This window comes from Urocampus carinirostris, chromosome 16, assembly GCF_059441175.1.
Source record: "Urocampus carinirostris isolate Australia breed hairy pipefish chromosome 16, RoL_Ucar_1.0, whole genome shotgun sequence".
NCBI classification, from domain to species: domain Eukaryota; kingdom Metazoa; phylum Chordata; class Actinopteri; order Syngnathiformes; family Syngnathidae; genus Urocampus; species Urocampus carinirostris.
In genome coordinates, this window is record NC_142364.1 from 1,440,760 (window position 1) to 1,461,797 (window position 21,038).

At 40.0% G+C, this 21,038-nt stretch overlaps 1 protein-coding gene across 1 annotated transcript in view; it reads right to left on the reverse strand.

The window, feature by feature from the left end:
- Nucleotides 1-466: 466 nt before the first annotated feature.
- Nucleotides 467-21,038, reverse strand: part of bcr (BCR activator of RhoGEF and GTPase) — a 79,593-nt gene continuing 59,021 nt past the window's right edge. Inside the window, exons 10-24 of the mRNA XM_088355728.1 lie at nt 20,848-20,969; nt 19,619-19,784; nt 17,914-18,033; nt 17,038-17,113; nt 16,843-16,947; nt 14,898-14,972; nt 14,716-14,813; nt 11,289-11,420; nt 9,186-9,245; nt 8,998-9,107; nt 8,012-8,151; nt 6,488-6,622; nt 6,304-6,409; nt 4,490-4,652; nt 467-1,658 (exon numbers count right to left, since the gene is read on the reverse strand). Coding sequence (XP_088211854.1) covers nt 1,569-1,658; nt 4,490-4,652; nt 6,304-6,409; nt 6,488-6,622; nt 8,012-8,151; nt 8,998-9,107; nt 9,186-9,245; nt 11,289-11,420; nt 14,716-14,813; nt 14,898-14,972; nt 16,843-16,947; nt 17,038-17,113; nt 17,914-18,033; nt 19,619-19,784; nt 20,848-20,969 — 1,698 coding nt within the window. The 3' untranslated portion in view covers nt 467-1,568. The remainder of the gene's footprint in view (nt 1,659-4,489; nt 4,653-6,303; nt 6,410-6,487; nt 6,623-8,011; nt 8,152-8,997; nt 9,108-9,185; nt 9,246-11,288; nt 11,421-14,715; nt 14,814-14,897; nt 14,973-16,842; nt 16,948-17,037; nt 17,114-17,913; nt 18,034-19,618; nt 19,785-20,847; nt 20,970-21,038) is intronic.

A 21,038-nucleotide genomic window follows, 5' to 3' on the forward strand; every position in this document is an offset into this window, starting at 1 on the left:
AAAATGGAAACAAAAGCGTGCAAGAAAATGAGTTTTCAGTGAGTCAAAAAAGACGATTGTGCAAAAAACAAACACTAGCTTCATTAAAAAAAAAAACTAGCTTGTAAAAGAATAAAATAAACTTTAGTATGCAAAAAAATTCTACTGGACTGTAGTAGAATTAATAATCATTTTGTATTATTAGTCGTAATCGCAATATTATTGTTTTTCGAATGATCAATAAAAATGTAAAAAATATTCATTTTAAAGGGAATATCAAAATATTCCAACTGAAAAAAAAAAAATATATATGCAAATATATTTTCATATATTCTAGAATAAATATACTCAAAAATAATAGTAAAAAATATATTTTGTAAAATGATCATGAAAATAATATTGTACCTAAAAAGGTACAAATTCTAGCCAACGAGCTATGAAAGTTTGTATGAATCATTTGTGTTTTTATCAATTCTCATTCGAAAGTTTGTATTTATCATTTGTGTTTTTATCAATTCTCATTCGAAACTTTGTTTTTTGAGCATTAAAGGAGCCGAGCGTCAATACCTCAAGATTTCATTTCGAGGTCTAAAACTTCCGCGATACAACCTTCCAACATTCACCTGGCACATTTGCTTTAAAGGTACAGTGTGTCATATTCCACCACTAGAGGTCTCTCTATATGGTGTGGTACGACTGAAAAACACAAGGAAGATTGGAGATGTTTTCCTTCCTTTTTTTGCCTCGCCTTTCACGAAGAAATAGGGAAAAAGAAATAAAGGCAGAAAAATGTGAAAAAAAAATACGTTTTTAAAAAGGGAAACCAAAAAAGCAAAGAAAGGAAAAAGGAAAAAGAGGAAACAAAGAGAGAATCATATGAAAAACTGGAGAAAAGAAAAGAGAAAAAAGGGAGAAAAAAAAGAAAAAAACTAAAAATTTAACAATAAAATAATACTTGAAATAATCAAAGATCATCTTACTTTTTACATTCTGAATTATTTTTGTTTATAATAATGACGCTAAAAAAAAACCCGATTATTCATAAAAATGCATGTTTACATTATAGCTCATTTATGTTTTCTCATCATTTAGATCAACGTTGTTTCGAGCGAATGAAGTTCTTTCTTTAACCACCAGGAGGCGCTCAACACTACACACTGTCCCTTTAAGCAAAATGAATGTCCTTTCGATTCGGGTTGTCGGGGGAAAAAAAAGAAAAAAAAAACGAAGAAAAAGTGTGTCCGAAGGCTAAAATCTGGCTCAAGGCTTGGAGTCGATGCTAACCGCTAGCGGTTCCGAGAAAAACGAAGGACCCGACGAAAAAAAGTCTCTTCTCCAGGATCCCGGAAATAAATTACGGAAACACGATTATGTACAAGGAGGATCGCGGAAGCGACAAACGAGGAGAACATCGGGAACGTTTCCGCGATAGAAAATATATTGCTTCCTCCGTTTTTTTGTACGCTAGTCCGAAACGGAGGGAATAGCGGCGCAAGGAGACTCGCTAGCTCCCCCTGGTGTTCCGGAGGGCGAAGAGAAAATGGATTTCCTGGACTAGAGTAGGTCCTTGGGCATAAAAATGGGGGTCCCTAGACCTCCGTGGAGAAGAGGATGCTCTGCCGTTTACTGTCCGGAGTCGGGATGGTCTCCAATTGGAGGAAGTAGAGCAGAACTTGGACCTGGGAAAAAAATTCCGGTGAAAATGGAATTGATTTTCGTGAGGGATGCATAATAACTGGGTTTTTCTATTGATAACCTAGATCCCAGGTGTCAAACGGGCGGCCCGCGGGCCGGATCAGGCCCGCTAAGGGATTGAATCCGGCCCGTGAGACAAAACTTAGAGAAGCGCAAGAGAAAAACAAGCTGCAGGTTGAAATGTGTCAACTTGATATTGCCAAAGAAAGGTGCCTCGAACAAAGACACTGTACTTGTATTTATTTCTCTCTCTCTCTCTTTCTCTCTCTCTTTCTCACCCTCTCTCTCCCTCTCTCTCTTCCACACCTTTTCTCCCACTCTCTGTCTCTTTCACTTTCCTTGTCTCTCTTTTTCTCTTCCTTTGTTGCTCTTTGTCTTTTTCTCTCTCTGTGTCTTTTAACCTCATTTGCTCTAACTTCCTATTTTCCTTTTCTCTCTTTTCTCTTCCTACCCTTTGCACTTTCTTTTCTCTCCTTCTGTCTTTTTTTAAGACAGAAGGAGAGAATTATTTTTCTTTGGATTTCTTTCTTTATACATGTCTAGTCATTCAGTCATCCATGTCGGGGGACATTCCCCCCCCCCTCTCTGTGTCTCTCTCTGTGTGTCTCTCTCTCTCTCTCTGTGTCTCTCTCTGTCTCTCTCTCTCTCTCTCTCTCTCTCTCTCTCTCTCCAACACCTTTTCTCCCACTCTCTGTCTCTTTCACTCTCTGTGTCTCTCTTTTTCTCTTCCTTTGTTGCTCTTTGTCTCTTTCTCTCTGTGTGTCTTTTTAACTTCTTTTGCTCTAACTTCATTTTTTCCTTTTCTCTTTTTTCTTTCTCTCTTCCTACCCTTTGCACTTTCTTTTCTCTCCTTCTGTGTTTCTATTTTTCTTTGGATTTCTTTCTTCCTCTCCCTTTCTTTTCCCCCTCTCTCACGACTTCTCTTTTTATCTCTTTTGTTTCTCACGCTCTCTTCCTCTCTCTCTTTCTTTGTCCCGCCCTCTCTCCTCTTTCTCTTATTTCTTGATCTCTCTTTTTCTTTCTCTTGAATCGACTAGTCCGGCCCCCGACAGAATGTTTGTTCTATCGAGTTTGACACCGCTGACCAAGATGTATATCATAAAAATGTATAAAAGAGAAATGAAGTACTACTAATAAATATATTTTGTGTGTCTACCAGGGTGCGTAGACCCTTTTCACGGTCGAATTCAAGCACTTTCGCGGCCAATTTTCCAAATTTTCAAAAACTTTCCAAGGAAGAAATCCAGCACGGATCAAAAGAAGTTTTTGGTTGTTGCTGTTGACTGTAATGGCTGTAATAAAGTCACTATCTTACGGCTAGCACATGCTATTTTGAGGTGTTCCTATCTATGCTCTACAAATGTTCTGCTATAAACTGACATGAATTCTGCCTCAACAATGCACGCACAGCTTCAATACATCACACTTGTTTACAAATACGGAAAAGGCACAATAGTCTATAATAGGGAAGTCATTGAAGTTTATATGAAAGACAAAATAAGAAAGTACTGTTCGTATAAAAACTAAAAAATACATCCAATTTAAACTCATTTAAATGTAATAATATTGATTGGTCCAAAGCAATTGTGGAGACTGCTTTTTGTTTGACTTATTTTAAGTATTCTTTTTGCCTGTTTTTCAGAGGATCTGTGTCTAAGTTAGTTCAAATAGATTTGTAAGATTTGTGGACAGAACTACTGAATGAGCCGCGAGGCCTGACAAAATACGACTGGGGATAATGGATAGCGACTGCATGAGCACAGTCCACCTTTCGGTGGACAGAACATCTGCATAGAGCCGCCAGGTTCAACAAAAATGTAACCGAGGGTGGTGAAAACCTACATCCAGCCCACCGGGCACCACCAAAATGCGACTGGAGATAACGGATCGTGTCTGAACGAGTGCAGTCCAACTTTCGGTGGACAGGACATCTACGTAGAGCCGCCAGGTTCAACAAAAATGTAACCGAGGATAATGGATCGTGACTGCACGAGTCAACCGTTTGGGTGGTGAGTACCTACATTAAGCCACTGGACCTGACCAAAATGCAACTGGGGATAACAGATCGCGACCGCAAGGGTGAAGTCCACCATTTGGTGGACAGAACATCTACATAAAGCTGCCAAAAATGTAATCGAGGGTAGTAAAAACCTACATTGAGCCCACAAGGCCACACCAAAATGCGACTAGGGATAATGGATCAAATAGATTTGTAAGATTTGTGGACAGAACAACTGAATAAGCCGCGAGGCCTGACAAAATACTACTGGGGATAATGGATTGCGACCGCACGAGTGCAGTCCACCTTTTGGGTGGTGAGGACCTACATTAAGCCACCAGGCCCGACCAAAATGCAAATGGGGATAATGGATTGCGACCGCACGAGTGCAGTCCACCAGAACGGGTACATAAAGCTTCCGCGTCTGACGAAAATGTGATTGTGGATAACGGATCGTGTCCACTCAGAGGCAGTTCACCTTGGTGCACGATAGAGCCGCAAGGCTGGATAGGGATGATGGATTGAAGCTGTTGAGTGCAGTTAACTCTTTGGTGGACAGAACAGCGACACAGAGCCGCCAGGTTCAACAGAAATGCGACCGGGAATAATGGATCGCGACCGCACGAGTGCAGTTCGCTTTCTGGTGGACAGAACGGCTACATAAAGCTGCCAAGCCTTCCTAAAATGCGATTGGGGATATTGTCCCGCGGCCGCTCGAGTGCAGTTCAATTATGGTCGGACAGAAGGGCTAAATAGGGCAACCCCATAGGTGCAGTTCGTTTTAGGCGGAGCCGATAAAAAAAAAAAAAGTGGTACCTGCGCCATGACTTCCAGGGACCAGCTGTCGCCCATGCTGATTGGCTGAGTGGGGTGGGCGGGGATCTTGCTGTCCTTCTCTGCCGGCCTCAGCAAAGTGGGCCCGAAAACGGTGGCCAGGTTGTGCAGCGACATCTTGTTCACGCTCTCCTTCTCTGCCACCCTGTCCGAAAAAGATTCGGAGCCCGAAATTGGCACCTTTTACACCGACGTAGAGGGAATCTCGCTCGTTCGAACAAAGATTTAGAAAGCGCCGTTATTATTCCCGACCTTAGCGTGTTTCTGCGTAAGAGGTTTAACCCTACCTCTTTGGGTGGTCCAAGAGGAAGAGTGAAGGATCCGAGTTTGCTTTTTCTATGGAATGCAATGTACCCCAAATTGGCATGTTTTCCACCTAAGAAGTGTCAAACTCTCTTTCTAAATTTTCAGTCATTTTCAAGGTACCGCTAGGTGCTATTTACAACCGAGGTTAAGCTGTACCTCTTCAGGTGGTCCAAGAGGAAAAGGGGACCGAGATTGTCGTTTTAATCCCAAGCAACTGGAGTCAATGTGCGCAGAATTGGTAGATTTGAGACCTACGTCGTGCGAATCTCTCTAAGCTCCTGGGAGGACCCATTTGAAACGACTGCTATGTGCTATTTTCAACCTTAGCATGTTTCAACAACCGAGGATAATGGATCACGATAATAGATTATACTGTTCTTCTTTAAGTGGTATAAGTTTTAAAAGAAAGGGATCCAGGTTTTTAATTAAGAGCAATGAGCGTCAAAGGGCCTATAATTGGCATGCTTTACACCACGGGTGTCAAATAGGCGGCCCGCGGGCCAGATTAGGCCCGCTAAGGGATTGAATCCGGGACAACACTCAGAGAAGTGCAAGAGAAAAACAATCTGCAGGTTGAAATATGTCCACTTCCTGTTGCTAAAGCCAGGTAACTCTCACAAAGACACTGTACTTGTATTTATTTCTCAGTCTCTCTCTCTCTCTCTCTCTCTCTTTTTTTCACCCATTTTCTCCCTCTCTGTCTCTGTCTCTTTCACTCTTTGTGGCTCTCTTTTTTCTCTTCCTTTGTTGCTCTTTGTCTCTTTCTCTCTCTGTCTTTTAACCTATTTTACTCTAACTTCCTTTTTTCCTTTTCTCTCTTTTCTCTTTCTCTCTTCATACCGTTCGCGCTTTCTTTTCTTTTTTCTCTCCTTCTGTCTTTCTATTTTTCTTTGGATTTCTTTCTTCCTCTCCCTTTCTTTTCCCCCTCTCTCACGACTTCTCTTTTCATCTCTTTTGTTTCTCACGCTCTCTCTCTCCCTCTTTTCCACCCCTTTTCTCCCACTCCCTGTCTCTGTTTCTTTCACTCTCTGTGTCTCTCTTTTCCTCTTCCTTTGTCTCTTTTTCTCTCTGTCTTTTTAACTTCTTTTGCTCTAACTTCCTTTTTTCTTTTTCTCTTTCTCTCTTCATACCCTTCGCGCTTTCTTTTCTCTTTTCTCTCCTTCTGTCTTTCTATTCTTCTTTGGATTTCTTTCTTCCTCTCCCTTTCTTTTCCCCCTCTCTCACGACTTTTTATCTTTTGTTTCTCACGCTCTCTCCCTCTCTCTCTTTTTCTTTCTTTGTCCCGCCCTCTCTCCATTTCCCTCCCCCTTTCTCTTATTTCTTGATCTCTCTTTTTCGTTCTCTTGAATCGACTATTCCGGCCCCCGACAGAATGTTTGTTCAATTGTGTGGCCCCCGAGATACACCTATATCCGGTCATTTTTTGGTCGATTTTTCTAAATCATTTAAAAATGACGGCAGTTGGAATCCCTGTGGGGTCTCAACCGTACCTCTTGAGGTGGTCCAGTAGGAAGAGAAAGGTGACCAGGTTGGGCTCAGGTAGCGACAGCAGCAAATTCAGCATGCAGCTCTCCTTGGCCACGCTGTCGGACAGCGCTAAACAAACAAAAAAAAAGAGGATAAGCTAAGCTGAGTTAAGCTAACCGGGACCCGAACCCCGAATGTGCCGCTCACTGATGCCGCCGGCAAAGTTGGGGTACAGTTCGTCGGTGAAGAGCGGTTCGGGCAGTTCTCGGAAGTAAAGCTTTAAAGTCCCGGCGATGGCGTTCACGTCCATCTCGCTCATCATCACCGACACGTCTTTGTGGTCTGCGTTAGCGACAGGTTAGCAGAGACGACGGGACCGAGTTAGCGAAAAACAGACGACCGAGTTAGCAAAGACGAGACAACAGAGTAAAAACGAAAGGATCGAGTTAGCGAACAAGAGAGGACCGAGTTAGCAAAGACGAGAAAACCGAGTTAGTACAGATGAAAGGATCAAGTTAGCGAACAAGAGAGAACTGCGTTAGCAAAGAGGAGAGGACTGAGTTAGCAAAGACGAGACAACAGAGTTAGTAAGGACGAAAGGATCAAGTTAGCGAAGACAAGACGAGAGGATTGAGTAAGCGAACAAGAGAAAACTGAGTTAGCAAAGAGGAGAGGACCAAGTTAGCAAAGAACAGAGGACCGAGTTAGCAAAGACAAGACAACAGAGTAAGGACGAAAGGATCAAGTAAGCGAACAAGAGAGAACTGCGTTAGCAAAGAGGAGAGGACCAAGTTAGCGAAGAACAGAGGACCGAGTTAGCAAAGATGAGACAACAAAGTTAGTAAAGACGAAAGGATCAAGTTAGCAAAGACAATACGATGGAGTAAGCAAAGAGGAAAGTCGAGGAAAGGAACTAATTAGGGCAGAGGAGAGGACCGAGTTAGCAAAGACAAGAGGTCCGAGTTAGCAAAGAGAGAGAGCCGAGTTAGGAAAGACAAGACGACGAAGTTAGCAAGGACGAGAGGACCGAGTTAGCACAGCAGCTAGGACCGAGTTAGCAAAGGCGAGACAATGGAATTAGCAAAGACGAGACGACCAAGTTAGCAAAGATGAGACAATGGAGTTAGCAAAGAGGAGAGGATCGAGTTAGCACAGAAGATAGGACAGAGTTAGCGAACAAAAGGGAACTGAGTTAGCAAAGACGAGACAACAAAGTTAGTAAAGACGAAAGGATCAAGTTAACAAAGACAAGACAAGAGGACAGAGTAAGCGAACAAGAGAGAACTGAGTTAGCAAAAAGGAGAGGACCGCGTTATCAAAGAAGAGACAACAAAGTTAGTAAAGACGAAAGGATCAAGTGAGCGAAGACAAGATGAGAGGACCGAGTAAGAAAACAAGAGAGAACTGAGTTAGCAAAGAGGAGAGGACCGAGTTAGCAAAGAGGAGAGGACCGAGTTAGCAAGGACGAGACGACAGAGTTAGCAAAGGAGTGAGAACCGAGTAAGCAAAGACAAGAGGTCCGAGTTAGCAAAGAGAGAGGACCCAGTTAGGAAAGACAAGACGGCGAAATTAGCACAGCAAATAGGGCTGAGTTAGCAAAGGCGAGACGACGGAGTTAGCAAGGACGAGACGACCGAGTTAGGAAAGACAAGACGACTGAGTTAGCAAAGACGAGACGACGGAGTCAGCAAAGACGAGTCGTTGGCAAAGAGTTTGCAAGGTGGCGCTCACTTGTATCGAAGGCCGTCTTGAGGGCCTGGATATCGGTGGCTACCCCGGAGACCCGGTAGATGCCCACCTCCTCCATCCCCCTCCTCTCGATCTCCTCCAGGCACTGCCGGACGATGTAGGGCACCTTGGAGCGCTCCCGTCTGAGGAAAGAACAGTTTTTGGTGAGGGGGGGCCGCCCAAATCGCAATCTCAATACATCTCGATACTGTATGTACGGAATGGCGATTGAAGTCCTATGAGGATTTGCTGCGGAGTGCCTCAAGGCTCTGTTTTAGGTCCTTTATTGTTTTGATTGCATATAGGCAAAATGGCCTGGCGTTGCCGGGCCGTGAGAAGATTGGATTTGGCTGCTTGGAGTAGTCAGTGGTCATGAGCCACAGTGCTCAGTTTGACCATTAAAGACCAGCAAAAGCAGACCGCGGAATAAAATGTCCATCAATTTTGTTGGCATTTATTGAAGGTGCCTTGACACAAAACCTAGCTGAAAAAAATGGTGTAAATGTTCTCAAAAATTGCTTCATTCAATTCAGAGTCGCATATAAACACACAAATTGAGATTTATAAAGCAGATGGATTAGATCGAGATTAGATAGATTAAATAGATGAATTTGATAGTTTAGAATATGTTGACATAGATTATTAAATGAGATGGATTTAGATTAGATCGATAGATTAAATTTTGGTTCGACAAAAGCAGAACGGTCCACTGTTGCCCTATGTTGGGTAAAAATGAGTAATATGACGTTTCATCGGACAATGCCATACGAACTCATGCCAGCTGCCGTTAATCACGAGGGAAAAGGAAACGTATTGGCAACGCCAATCCACTAGAGTAGAGAGCGCATAAGGCCTCATTGTTGAGAAAGATGGCAACGATGTCAAGCCTTTACACTTTTCAATCCTTGAAAAGGCAGTATTAAAATTCAAGCCTTTTCAAGGATTCGGAGCAGCAAACCAAGCAAATCCAGGTGAAATTGGAAACCAACTTAGTGACGGTGGAGATCTTGACTCCGAAGACCCCCATGGGTTTTCGCGAAGGCATCCTCTTCAGGCTGAACTCGCGGCTGGTGAATTTCATGGAGAGTTTGACCTCCATCTGGAAGGAGAAAAATCCCGGCTGGAAAACGGGCAAAACAACCACCAAGAGAAACCCGAATGGGAAAGGAGCACGTACCCCGTTCATGGGAACGACGGTCCTTTGCCAATCTTTGCCTTGGAGAATTTGCGGATCCAGCTGATAAAACGAAACAATTACACACATTTTCATATTTAAATTTTTTTAGTGTATTTATTGATGCTTTTTTTTTTAATTATTTATTTTATTCGATTAATTCACACCTGACTTGATACAAAAAATATGCCCCAAAAAAATGTAATCGGACTTATTTCCAATGACCACTTCCTGACATTTGTATCATATTGTCACGGTTGCCATGGCGCCCAATTGTCCCCGCCCGTGTGTGTCACGGTTGCCACGGTGCCCAATTGACCCCGCCCGTGGGGTGCCATTGTATTTCTGTCTAAATAAAGCTCACCGCTCTCTTGCTTCGGTTGTCAGCCTGTCAAACGAACTTTTGCCCGACAAGACGTGGGTTCTGACTCCGTCCTGTTTTCCTGTGATATCTCCAGTCCGGTATTGCTCCCGTTTATTTTTGTACGGTTTCATTTCGGGTTCCAGTTTTGTTTCTGTCTGTTTTTCTCCTGTTTATTATTTTCTCCAGTTTTCATTCCAGTCTAGTTTCTGCTGTGAATTTTCGATATCCTGAATCGTTACCTATCCTGTCTGTCCCGTCCTGTCCGGTATCGACCCCATCTGTCCGATATCAATTTGGACAATTGTTATCGATCTAGTCGGTCTCTGGCTTCCTGTCCTTCCACGCCAGACCGGCCGCCTAACGTGCATGACTCCCCATTTCCCGTAAAATAAAAGGCTTGTGTGAGAACGTCACGCGTTTGGGTCCTGATCCTGTTCTGGTTCTTGACACATAACAAAATTGTTTGTTTTATGATTGATAACATGTATTCTATACAAATAATTGAAAAACATGATATGTCTAGATAGATGGCTGTCTAGATGGCTGTCTAGATGTCTAGATGTCTAGATAGATAGATGTCTAGATGTCTAGATAGATAGATGTCTAGATGTCTAGATAGATAGATGTCTAGATAGATAGATAGATAGATAGATAGATAGATAGATAGATGGAACAATAAATAGATGTCTAGATAGATAGATGTCTAGATAGATAGATAGATAGATAGATAGATGTCTAGATTATAGATAGATAAATGTCTAGATAGATTGATGTCTAAATATATAGACAGATGTCTAGATAGATAGAAAAATAGGTGTTTAGATGTCTAGATAGATAGATGTCTAGATAGATGTCTAGATAGATGTCTAGAGAGATAGATGTCTAGATAGATAGATGTCTAGATAGATAGATAGATAGATAGATACATAGATAGATAGATACATAGATAGATAGATAGATGTCTAGATAGATAGATAGATGTCTAGATAGATAGATAGATAGATAGATAGATAGATAGATAGATGGAACAATAGATAGATGTCTAGATATATGTCTAGATATATGTCTAGATAGATAGATAGATAGATAGATAGATAGATAGATAGATGTCTAGATTATAGATAGATAGATGTCTAGATGTCTAGATAGATATATGGATAATAAACACAGTGGTTATTATTACCATATATTAAAAATAGAATTATTTATATACATTAAAATATAAAGATAATATTGTTTGATTGTGAAAATGCTGACCTTCTTTATTTCTATGACTTCAAAAAGAGCGAAAACAAAAAAGAAAATGAGTCAAACGAAGCGGTATTTTTCACGATTTTCCCACAAAATATCATACGTTCGAAAAAAATGCTGTCAAAAATGAAAAACAATAGTCAAAACAGGCAGAACGATCTGATCTTTTGGGCGGCTGTAAAAATAAAAATAAAAAATATTAGCCCACAAAATCTATAGTAGAAAATATGACATTTATTTCCATAAATATATATATTTGAATCTTTAAGAAGAAGCGCAGTGTTGCGTTTTCTGCATGGTCGTTGAAAATGACGTCATTCGTGCAGTGATAGTGACAAGAGCGACCGCCAGATGGCACTGTTTCTCCCACTCGCGGTAAAGATTCTCAACCCTCTCAGTCAAACGCACACAAGGGATGATTGCAAAATGGCTTTCTCGTTTGGATCGAAAGGGAGTGCGCGCCCCCTGGCGGAGGACATAGGAAGCCTTACGGGGATGCATCCTTTGGCCACCATGCGGTCGAGGCTTTCGCCGTCCTCTTTGTTTTGCTTGCTCTTGTTGTAGCACTTCTCGTAGCAGAGGAGACGCAGCGTCTGCGAGCCCTCCAGGTCGATCTCGAACTCCTGGAGAGAGAAAGAGCGCGAAAATGGCGACGTGAGTGGCGTGGAAGGGAAGCGCAATCTCCCGCGATTACACAGGAAACCCCGTCCTTAGCCAAAATGGCCGAAACCGGAGTTTCCGGCAATGCTCCATTCTTAGTCAAAGGGGCTTTTAGAAGAGATTGACAATGATCAAAAAGTGTTTTTTCTTATGAGTTTTCGGCCTATCACGCGAAAGGTCTCGGGTTCGAGACCGGGTGCAACGTGGCAGTACCAGGCAGTACTTGGCTGAGACACACCACAGGAAATGTTGCCCCTACCGCCCAACTATTGTGACTCATACAACTTTTTCAACCCTGACTCCCACCTGTCCTGTTTTTTGCTCCCGTCTGTCCCCCAGCTTCGACCCGTTTTTGACCCTGACCACGTCTACTCTCCTTTCCTGGCTTACGACTCGCTTCCGACCACGTTTTCGCTCTCCTGTCCCGGCTATCGACCTGTTTTTCCGTCCTTGACGCCGCCATTGCTCGCCATAGAAGACCCACTTTCACGTTCAGAGCGAACACCGGATCGTGGGCGCAGCCCTTCCTCTATTCTTAAATAAAACTTGTGAGAAACTTAACGCAATTGGGTCCTGTTTCCGTTCTGGTCTTGACAGATAGTCCAAGAGACCACCCCAAAACTCATTTTTTCTCTCTTTTTCTGGACCTTTTCTCCATTTTCCCTCATTTCTTTTCTACTTCAAAAAAAACCCCCAAAATGTTCTTTTCATATTGTTCTCATTTCGTTCGTTTTTTTTCCTCATTTTTTCTTTATTGGCTTTTTTTCTTCTGTTTTTTTCTTCCCTTTTTCTGAGCTTTTATTCTTTGTCTTATTCTTTCCTGCTTATTTTCTCTTCTCTCTATTCCCGATTTTACTTTTTACTTCTTTTCCATTCTGGTATTTTTTTGCTTTATTTCCCCCCCCTTTTAAGTCATGAAGTGCAAAAAGTAACATAATTTAGAGCCCTATTTTTTATGCACCGGATAGATTTTCTTGTGTGGCGAGAAGGTCTGGCCACGCGTAGTTTAGAGGGAACGTTGGATGAAGGAGGGACGAACGGACGATCGCTGGATGGGGTGGAATGGTAGAGGGATGTATGAGTAGATGGATACATGAATGGTTGGATGGATAGACAGAAGAATGGATAAATAACTCGACGGATGGGTTGACACAAGAATGGACAGACAAACAGATGAATGAATAGATGGGCAGAAGGATGAATGAATGGATTGATGATAGATGAGTGGATGGATGGATTGATGGACAGATAAATGAACGGATGGATGACTGAAAGACCAGACATGTATAAAAGAATTGATATACCGATGGACTGATGAATGGACAGATTATCTTGTGGGTGGATGGATGGAGGGATGGATGGACAGACGGAAAATTAATGGATTGATGATAGATGAGTGGATGGATTGATGGACAGATGAATGAACAGACAGATGACTAAATGACAAGACATGTATAAATAAATTGATGGATGGATGAACTGATAAGTGGACGGATTATTGTGTGGGTGGATGGATGGATGGATGGATGATGGATGGACAGACGGAAAAATGAATGGATTGATGATAGATGAATGAACGGACGAATGACTGAATGACTAGACATGTATAAATGAAATGATAGACCGATGGACTGATGAATGGACAGATTATTGTGTGTGTGGATGGATGGATGGACGAATTGAAAAATGAACGGATGGATGAAGGAACGCATGAATGGACGGACGTATGAATAGACAAACAGGAAGGGCATCAAACATAAATCTGACTTGTCAAACAAATAAATGGATGGATGGATGGAAGAATGGACAGATGGATAGAAGAATGGATGGAAGAAGGGATGGATGAATAGATGGATAAATGAAAGGCTGGATAGATAGACAGTAGGACAGATAACTAAATGGATAAATGGCTCGACGGATGGATAGAAAGATGGATGGATTGACAGAAGGATGGATGACCAGACAAACAGATAAATGAATGGATGGATGATAGATGAGTCAATGGATTGATGGACGGATGAATGAATGGAAAGAGGACTGAATGACTAGACATGTATAAAGGAATTGATGGAGCGATGGACTGATAAATGGACAGATTATTGTGTGGGTGGATGGATGGATGGACAGATGGAAAAATGAATGGATGGATGATAGATGAGTAGATGGATAGATGGACAGATGAATGAACGGATGGATGACTGAATGACTAAACATGTATAAATGAATTGATGGACGGATGGACTGATAAATGGACAGATTATTGTGTGGGTGGATGGATGGATGGATGGATGGACAGACGGAAAAATGAATGGATGGATGATAGATGAGTGGACAGATGGATGGACACATGAATTAACGGACGGATGACTGAATGACGAGACATGTATAAATGAATTGATGGAGCGATGAACTGATAAATGGACGGAATATTGTGTGGGTGGATGGATGGATGGATGGAAGAATGGACAGATGGATGGAAGAATGGATGGATGGATGGAAGAATGAATGGATGAATAGATCAATGGCTGGATGGATAGACAGAAGGACACATAACTAAATGGATAGATGGCTCGACGGATGGATGGAAAGACGAATGGATTGACACAAGGATGGACGGACAGACAAACGAATAAATGGACGGATGGATAAATTAATGGATTGATGATAGATGAGTGGATGGATGGACTGATGGACAGATGAATGAACCGACGGATGACTGAATGACTAGACTAAACATGTATAAATGAATTGATGGACGGATGGACTGATAAATGGACAGATTATTGTGTGGGTGGATGGATGGATGGATGGACAGACGGAAAAATGAATGGATGGATGATAGATGAGTGGACAGATGGATGGACACATGAATTAACGGACGGATGACTGAATGACGAGACATGTATAAATGAATTGATGGAGCGATGAACTGATAAATGGACGGAATATTGTGTGGGTGGATGGATGGACGGACAGATAAATGAATGGATTGATGAATGACGGATGAACAAATGGACGGACAAACAGACAGATGGACGGACAAACGGACATATGGATGGATGAAGGGACATACAGGCAGACGGATAAATAAGTGGAGTGATGGATGGATGAGTATATTCTTATGAATGGATGAATGGACAGACGTAGGATGGAATAGGAAAGTTACAAGGACGGATGAATGAAAGGACGGACAGATTGATGGAAAGATGGACGGAGGCATGAGGAAATAAGCCCGGACGGAGGAGTGAGTGAGCAGACCTCGTTCCATTTGGGTTCGGCGGTGTATCGGTAGACTCGGGTCTTGGCTTTATTGGAAAAGAAGCCGAAAGAGTCCACCTCCAATGTGCAATAGAGATCTGCGAGGAAAGCCAAAATCATCCTCACCATTTTCGCCACCGTTCAAAGAGTTAACAGCGCAGTTAATTCATCGCTCCACTCACTCAAGCTCTGTTTGAGGCCGGAGGCCGAGTGGACGATGACATTCAGGAACCCGCAAAGGCCCGGAGCTTCGTCCTCTGAAGTGGGGGGAAAGAAAAGATTAAATCGCGATTCATCAATTGATAGAGATTCTAGATAATTAACTCAGAGTTAATTGCGAGATATTTGTCAAGATTATCAAAATGTATTTTTTCCCCTGGCCTTTTCTGTCGGATTTCCCTGGTAAATGTTGGTCATCACACTTAACAATAATATGTTGCAGTTAACTCTGAGTTAATTAATTAGACTAAAATAAAATAAATAAATAAATAAATATATATATATATTTCCTTTTTTTTCTGGCTTATTGGTTTGTTTTTGTTCCTGATGAATGTCGGCAGTCACCATTTTCTTGGCAAATGTCGATCATCATGACTAATAGAAAATGTCATACTACAGTTAACTCAGAGTTAGTAGCAAGATGTTTGTTCTGATAATCATAATGTATTTTTTTCCCCTGGCCTTTTCTGTTGGATTTCCCTGATAAATGTTGTTCATCACACTTAACAGCAATGTGTTGGAGTTAACTCTGAGTTGATGACTAAAATGTCAAAATATATATATATATTTTTTTTTTTTTTTTCCTGGCTTATTAGTTTGTTTTTTCTGATGAATGTTGGCATTCAACAACAACTCTAGAAAAATATGCGTGGTTTTTATTTTCCTGGTGAATGTTTATTGTAATTAATAGAACATGTCATAATATAGTTAACTCAGTTAATCGCGAGATGTTTGTCCGTATAATCACAATTCTATTTTTACCCCTAGCTGTTTCTGTTGGACTTCCCTGGTAAATGTTGGTCATCACACTTAACAGCAATGTGTTGTAGTTAACTCTGAGTTAATGACTAAAATGTAAAAAAAAAAAACATATATATTTTTTTTCCTGGCTTATTAGTTGTTTTCCCTGATGAATGTTGGCAGTCACCAATAACTCTAAAACAATATGCGTGGTTTATATTTTCTTGGCGAATGTCGATCATCGTGACTAATAGAAAATGTCATACTATAGTTAACTCAGAGTTAATTGCAAATGTTAATCTGGATAATCAATGTATTTTTTCTGGCCTTTTTTGTTGGATTGCCCTGGTAAATGTTGGTCATCACACTTAACAGCAATGTGTTGGAGTTAACTCTGAGTTAATGAATTAGACCACAAATATACATATATATTTTTTTACTGGCTTATTAGTAGGAATAAAAACATTCCTGATGAATGTTGGCAGTCACCAATAACTCTAAAACAATATGCGTGGTTTATATTTTCTTGGCGAATGTCGATCATCGTGACTAATAGAAAATGTCATACTATAGTTAACTCAGAGTTAATTGCAAATGTTAGTCTGGATAATCAATGTATTTTTTCTCCCTGGCCTTTTCTGTTGGATTCCCCTGGTAAATGTTGGTCATCACACTTAACAGCAATTTGTTGTAGTTAACTCTGAGTTAATTAATTATACTAAATATATGTATTTTTTTTAGTTTGTTTTTCCTGATGAATGTTGGCAGTCACCAATAACTCTAAAACAACATGTGTGGTTTATATTTTCTTGGCGAATGTCGATCATCGTGACTAATAGAAAATGTCATACTATAGTTAACTCAGAGTTAATTGCAAATGTTAGTCTGGAAAATCAAAGTATTTTTTCTCCCTGGCCTTTTCTGTTGGATTCCCCTGGTAAATGTTGATCATCACACTTAACAGCAATTTGTTGTAGTTAACTCTGAGTTAATTAATTATACTAAATATATGTATTTTTTTTAGTTTGTTTTTCCTGATGAATGTTGGCAGTCACCAATAACTCTAAAACAACATGTGTGGTTTATATTTTCTTGGCGAATGCCAATCATCGCAAGTACTAGAGTTAACTCAGAGTTAATTGCGAATGCAAAAAATGTGGAAAATACCTTCTTTGTTGATACTCAGCGGAATGTGATGGACAGTTTGGAGCTTGAGGCAAGAATTGGTTAACATTTGGAGTTCCACGGAAGTTAAGGAAGCCGCTTTAAAACCTGGAAACGGAATTCAAACACCGTACTCGGATCCGGAATGCGAAAAATTTTTGGGGGAATATTTCGGAGCAAAAAAAAAAAAAAGCTTACATTTCTTTTGCTGCTCTTTGATGAGCTCCTTCCAGTCGGCACGCTCGTAGTCGGACGATATGAGGAAGCTGTAGCTCTGCCCCATCAAATCAAATGGTGAATATTATTTCGACAGATAATTGAAAAAAATTCATGTTATTAGAATAAATATTTTATATATTTTAAATAAAAATATACAATTATTGATTAAAAATGAAAATATAGATGCAATTAAAAAATACAAAAAAAAAAACATTTTAAAAAGTAATGACTATAAAAAGAGTCGATTATAGTTGAAAAATACACAAGATGAAAAAGTATATTTTAAGAAATATGAAATATACTTTATAAACTTCCCAAAAATAGTCAAATATATGGAATTCAAGAAGTAGAGCCATCATCCATTTTTTTTAAGATTGTAATTTAAAAATAGAGGATGTTATTGAATGCTCGATTAAAAACGTACACTCCATTTAAAAACCAGATTATATAACAAATGGTGATTATATTAAATTTGTACAATATTTTTCACAATATCTAAAAGTAAGCATAAAAATATTCAATTAAAAAGTACATTTTATTAAAGAGAAATATCTAATATATATATAAATATAAAAAAACTCAAAAAAATGACTGTAATAAATAGATTACATTTACATGAAGGAGATTATGACAAAAAGTAGATATTTAAAAGTAAATAAGAATCCAAAAGTAGATATAGTACATTCAATTTTTAAGAGTATATTAAAAAAAATGATATTAAAAGGTCAATAGAAATGATAAATCAATCTTTTTTTTCTTAAAGTAGATTACATTCCTAACGGAAAAAAAGTGAGGGGTTCATAGATAGAGCCCAGGGGAACGCCGATATGCGAAAAGCTAAAAAAACATGCTTACCTTTCCAGTTTTATTGTAGACCCTGATGAGCAAACTTGGAGACGTTAGCAGCAGCAGCGACTCCTGTTCCGAAAGCTTCTTCCTCAGTCGCTCGATGACCTTCGAACCCTTGTTGGCCCTCTAAAAAAAAGCAATTTATCGAAATTCATCGAAATTAATACGTGAATCGGAATTTTAGCCATCGCGAATTCTGAGGGTTGGAAAGAAAGCGGGACTGTTTTGTTGGCGTTTGCGAGAGGTCATCCGGAAAATACACCAAAAAAACAACTTTTTTGTCATTTCCCCTACTCTCGTCAACATTTCTCCCTTTTTCTCACTTATTTCCAAAGTTAACTCAGAGTTAATTGCAACGTGTTTCTCCAGCTTTTGTTGGAAAATGATTCAACGAAAACATTAGAAAAAGCCCTGCTAATGTCAAGCAAGTCTTTGCAATAACAATCAATAGCAATTTGTCATAGTTAACTCAGAGTTAAGGCAAGTAGAAAAAAAGTTGAAACACAAAAAAAACACCTATGTAAAGCTTAACTAAAATTACAAGTAAGAAAAAAACATTAGCGCTCTTAAGAAACGCGGGAATCATGGCTAATAGTAATTTGTAATTGTTAACTCAGAGTTAATTGCAAATGTTAAAAGTTAAAAATCTACCATGTCTGTCCAGCTTTTTAACTCAAATTGGATCCAAGAAAAAACATTAGAATTCTCAAGCAAATCAGTGTTATCACGATTAATTTTTCATAGTTAACTCAGAGTTAAGGCATTTAGAAAAAGTGTAGTGAATAACCGTGTTTGTCAAGCTTTTTAATCAAAACTAAATTCAAGAAAAAACATGAGCGCTCCAAAAAAAACCGGGTTATCATGATGCATAGCAATCTGTCCCAGTTAACTCAGAATTAATTGCTAAAGAAAAAAAAAATGACATCCATGTCTGTCTAGCTTTTTAACTCAAATTGCATTCAAGAAAAAACATTACAACTCTCAAGCAAGTCAGTGTAATCTGGAATAATAGCAATTTATCATCGTTAACTCAGAGTTAATCGCAACATGTTTCTCCAGCTTTTGTTGGAAAATGATTTAACGAAAACATTAGAAAAAGCGCCACTAATGTTAAGCAAGTCTTTGTAATAACAAACAATAGCAATTTTTCACAGTTAACTCAGAGTTAAGGCAAGTAGAAAAAAAGTTGAAACACAAAAAAACACCTACGTAAAGCTTAACTAAAATTACATACAAGAAAAAAACATTAGTGCTCTTAAGAAACTATTTGTAATCGTTAACTCAGAGTTAATTGCTAATGCTAAAAGGTAAAAAACATCCATGTCTTTCCAGCTTTTTAACTAAAATTGCATCCAAGAAAAAAACATTAGCACTCTCGAGCAAGTCCGTGTAATCACGATTAATTGCAATTTTTCATAGTTAACTCAGAGTTAAGGCAGATAGAAAAAGCGTAGTAAATAACCGCGTTTGTCAAACTTTTTAACTAATACTAAATTCAAGAAAAAAACTGGGTTATCATGATGCATAGCAATCTGTCCCAGTTAACTCAGAATTAATTGCTAAAGCAAAATATGAAAATAAATATTCATGTGTGTCCAGCTTTTTCATTCAAATTGCATTCAAGGAAAAACCATTACAACTCTCAAGCTAGTCCGCGTAATCTGGAATAATAGCCATTTATCGTTTTTAACTCAGAGTTAATCGCAAATACCTTTTCTCTTTGGAGTTCCCCTCGCAGGTGCGATATCTTCACCTTAATGGCGTCCAGTTCTTCGTCCGGGACTTGAGGGACGCTGAGCGCTTCGGCCTCTTCCGGGCCCTGGAAGCTCAGTTCGCCGAGCGGGACGTACCACTTGCTGTCGTACTGCTGGCTTTTACTGCACACGGGAGAAAAAAAAAGAAAGAATCGAAACTTTGTTTTTGGACAAGCTACAAGAGATTTGAGGCGGAGGGATAACAGTCATAGAAATACACTCATTCACGTTCGTTTCTCTCATTTGACAGAAATCAGCGGGGAAATGTCCAGTAAAGAAAAGTAACGCGTCGTGCCACGATTAAGACACTCGTTTGCAGGCTCTATCTGCACTAGCGTAGCAGTCAACGTGAATTAAATTAGCATTAACAAATAGGAGTGAGACAAAATCATTGTACATAAATACTTGGAATGTCGGCTGATTTAACGTAATGGATTTTTTTTCCCATCGGGCCGAATACGGCGACGTCCTATTCGGCTGTTATCGGTCCGATAACTGTCAGCCCGATAATGATCGTGTGACCCTCCTCAGGTACTAACTAATGTCAGCATGTATTTGTTTTTGAAATTTGTATTTAGTAGTAGCAAGACTCTCCTCCACTTCATGCGCGCAATGAATGGGAGAGCTTAATATCAGTCTCATAGCACTGCAAGTGTTTAGACTGTTGTACGGGCTTCTGAATTTTAGATAATATAGCACACTGGGTTTTGTTTTGAGAATGTTTTTGTTGCACTACAGCAAATATGCTAACGACAGTGTGATTGAGATTGACTGCTGTGGACACAGTCTGCAAACGAGCGTCTTAATCACGGCATGATATGTTACTTTTCTTTACGAGACATTTTTTGGCCCATTCTGCCAAATTCGTCATCTTATTTAATCATTGGGTGATAGGCATTTGACTACCAAAGTGAGTCATAGTTACTCCAGCCAATTAGCCGCGCTTCATTGAATTTCTTTACCGTGACATTCAGAGCACTTGGCAGAAAACGCGGCGCTTTGTTTTAATCAAACAGTTGGATTGCCCTGGTCCGCACCAGTTCTAAGCCACCTACTAGGGGTTTGTCCTAAGAAATTGCATTGTGTTGTAAACCACAGTGTTTAAAATGTAGGAAAAAAAGTAGCAGGTTTTAGTCCAAAATTGACAGTAAACACACCAAAAAATCTCCAATGAATGGTTCCTCACCCTGCAATTTGTTTTTTGAGTTTGGCGCAGAGCAGCAGGTCGGTGAAGAGGAAGACGTGCCGCAGTTTACGGGCGCCCTCCACCAGCTCCACCATGAAACCGTCCTTTAGCAGTTGCCGATTCTGGAGATCGGAAAGAAAAAAATCGTTACCGGTTTGTTGATGTTTGCAAGAGGCGGGTAGAAAACAAAC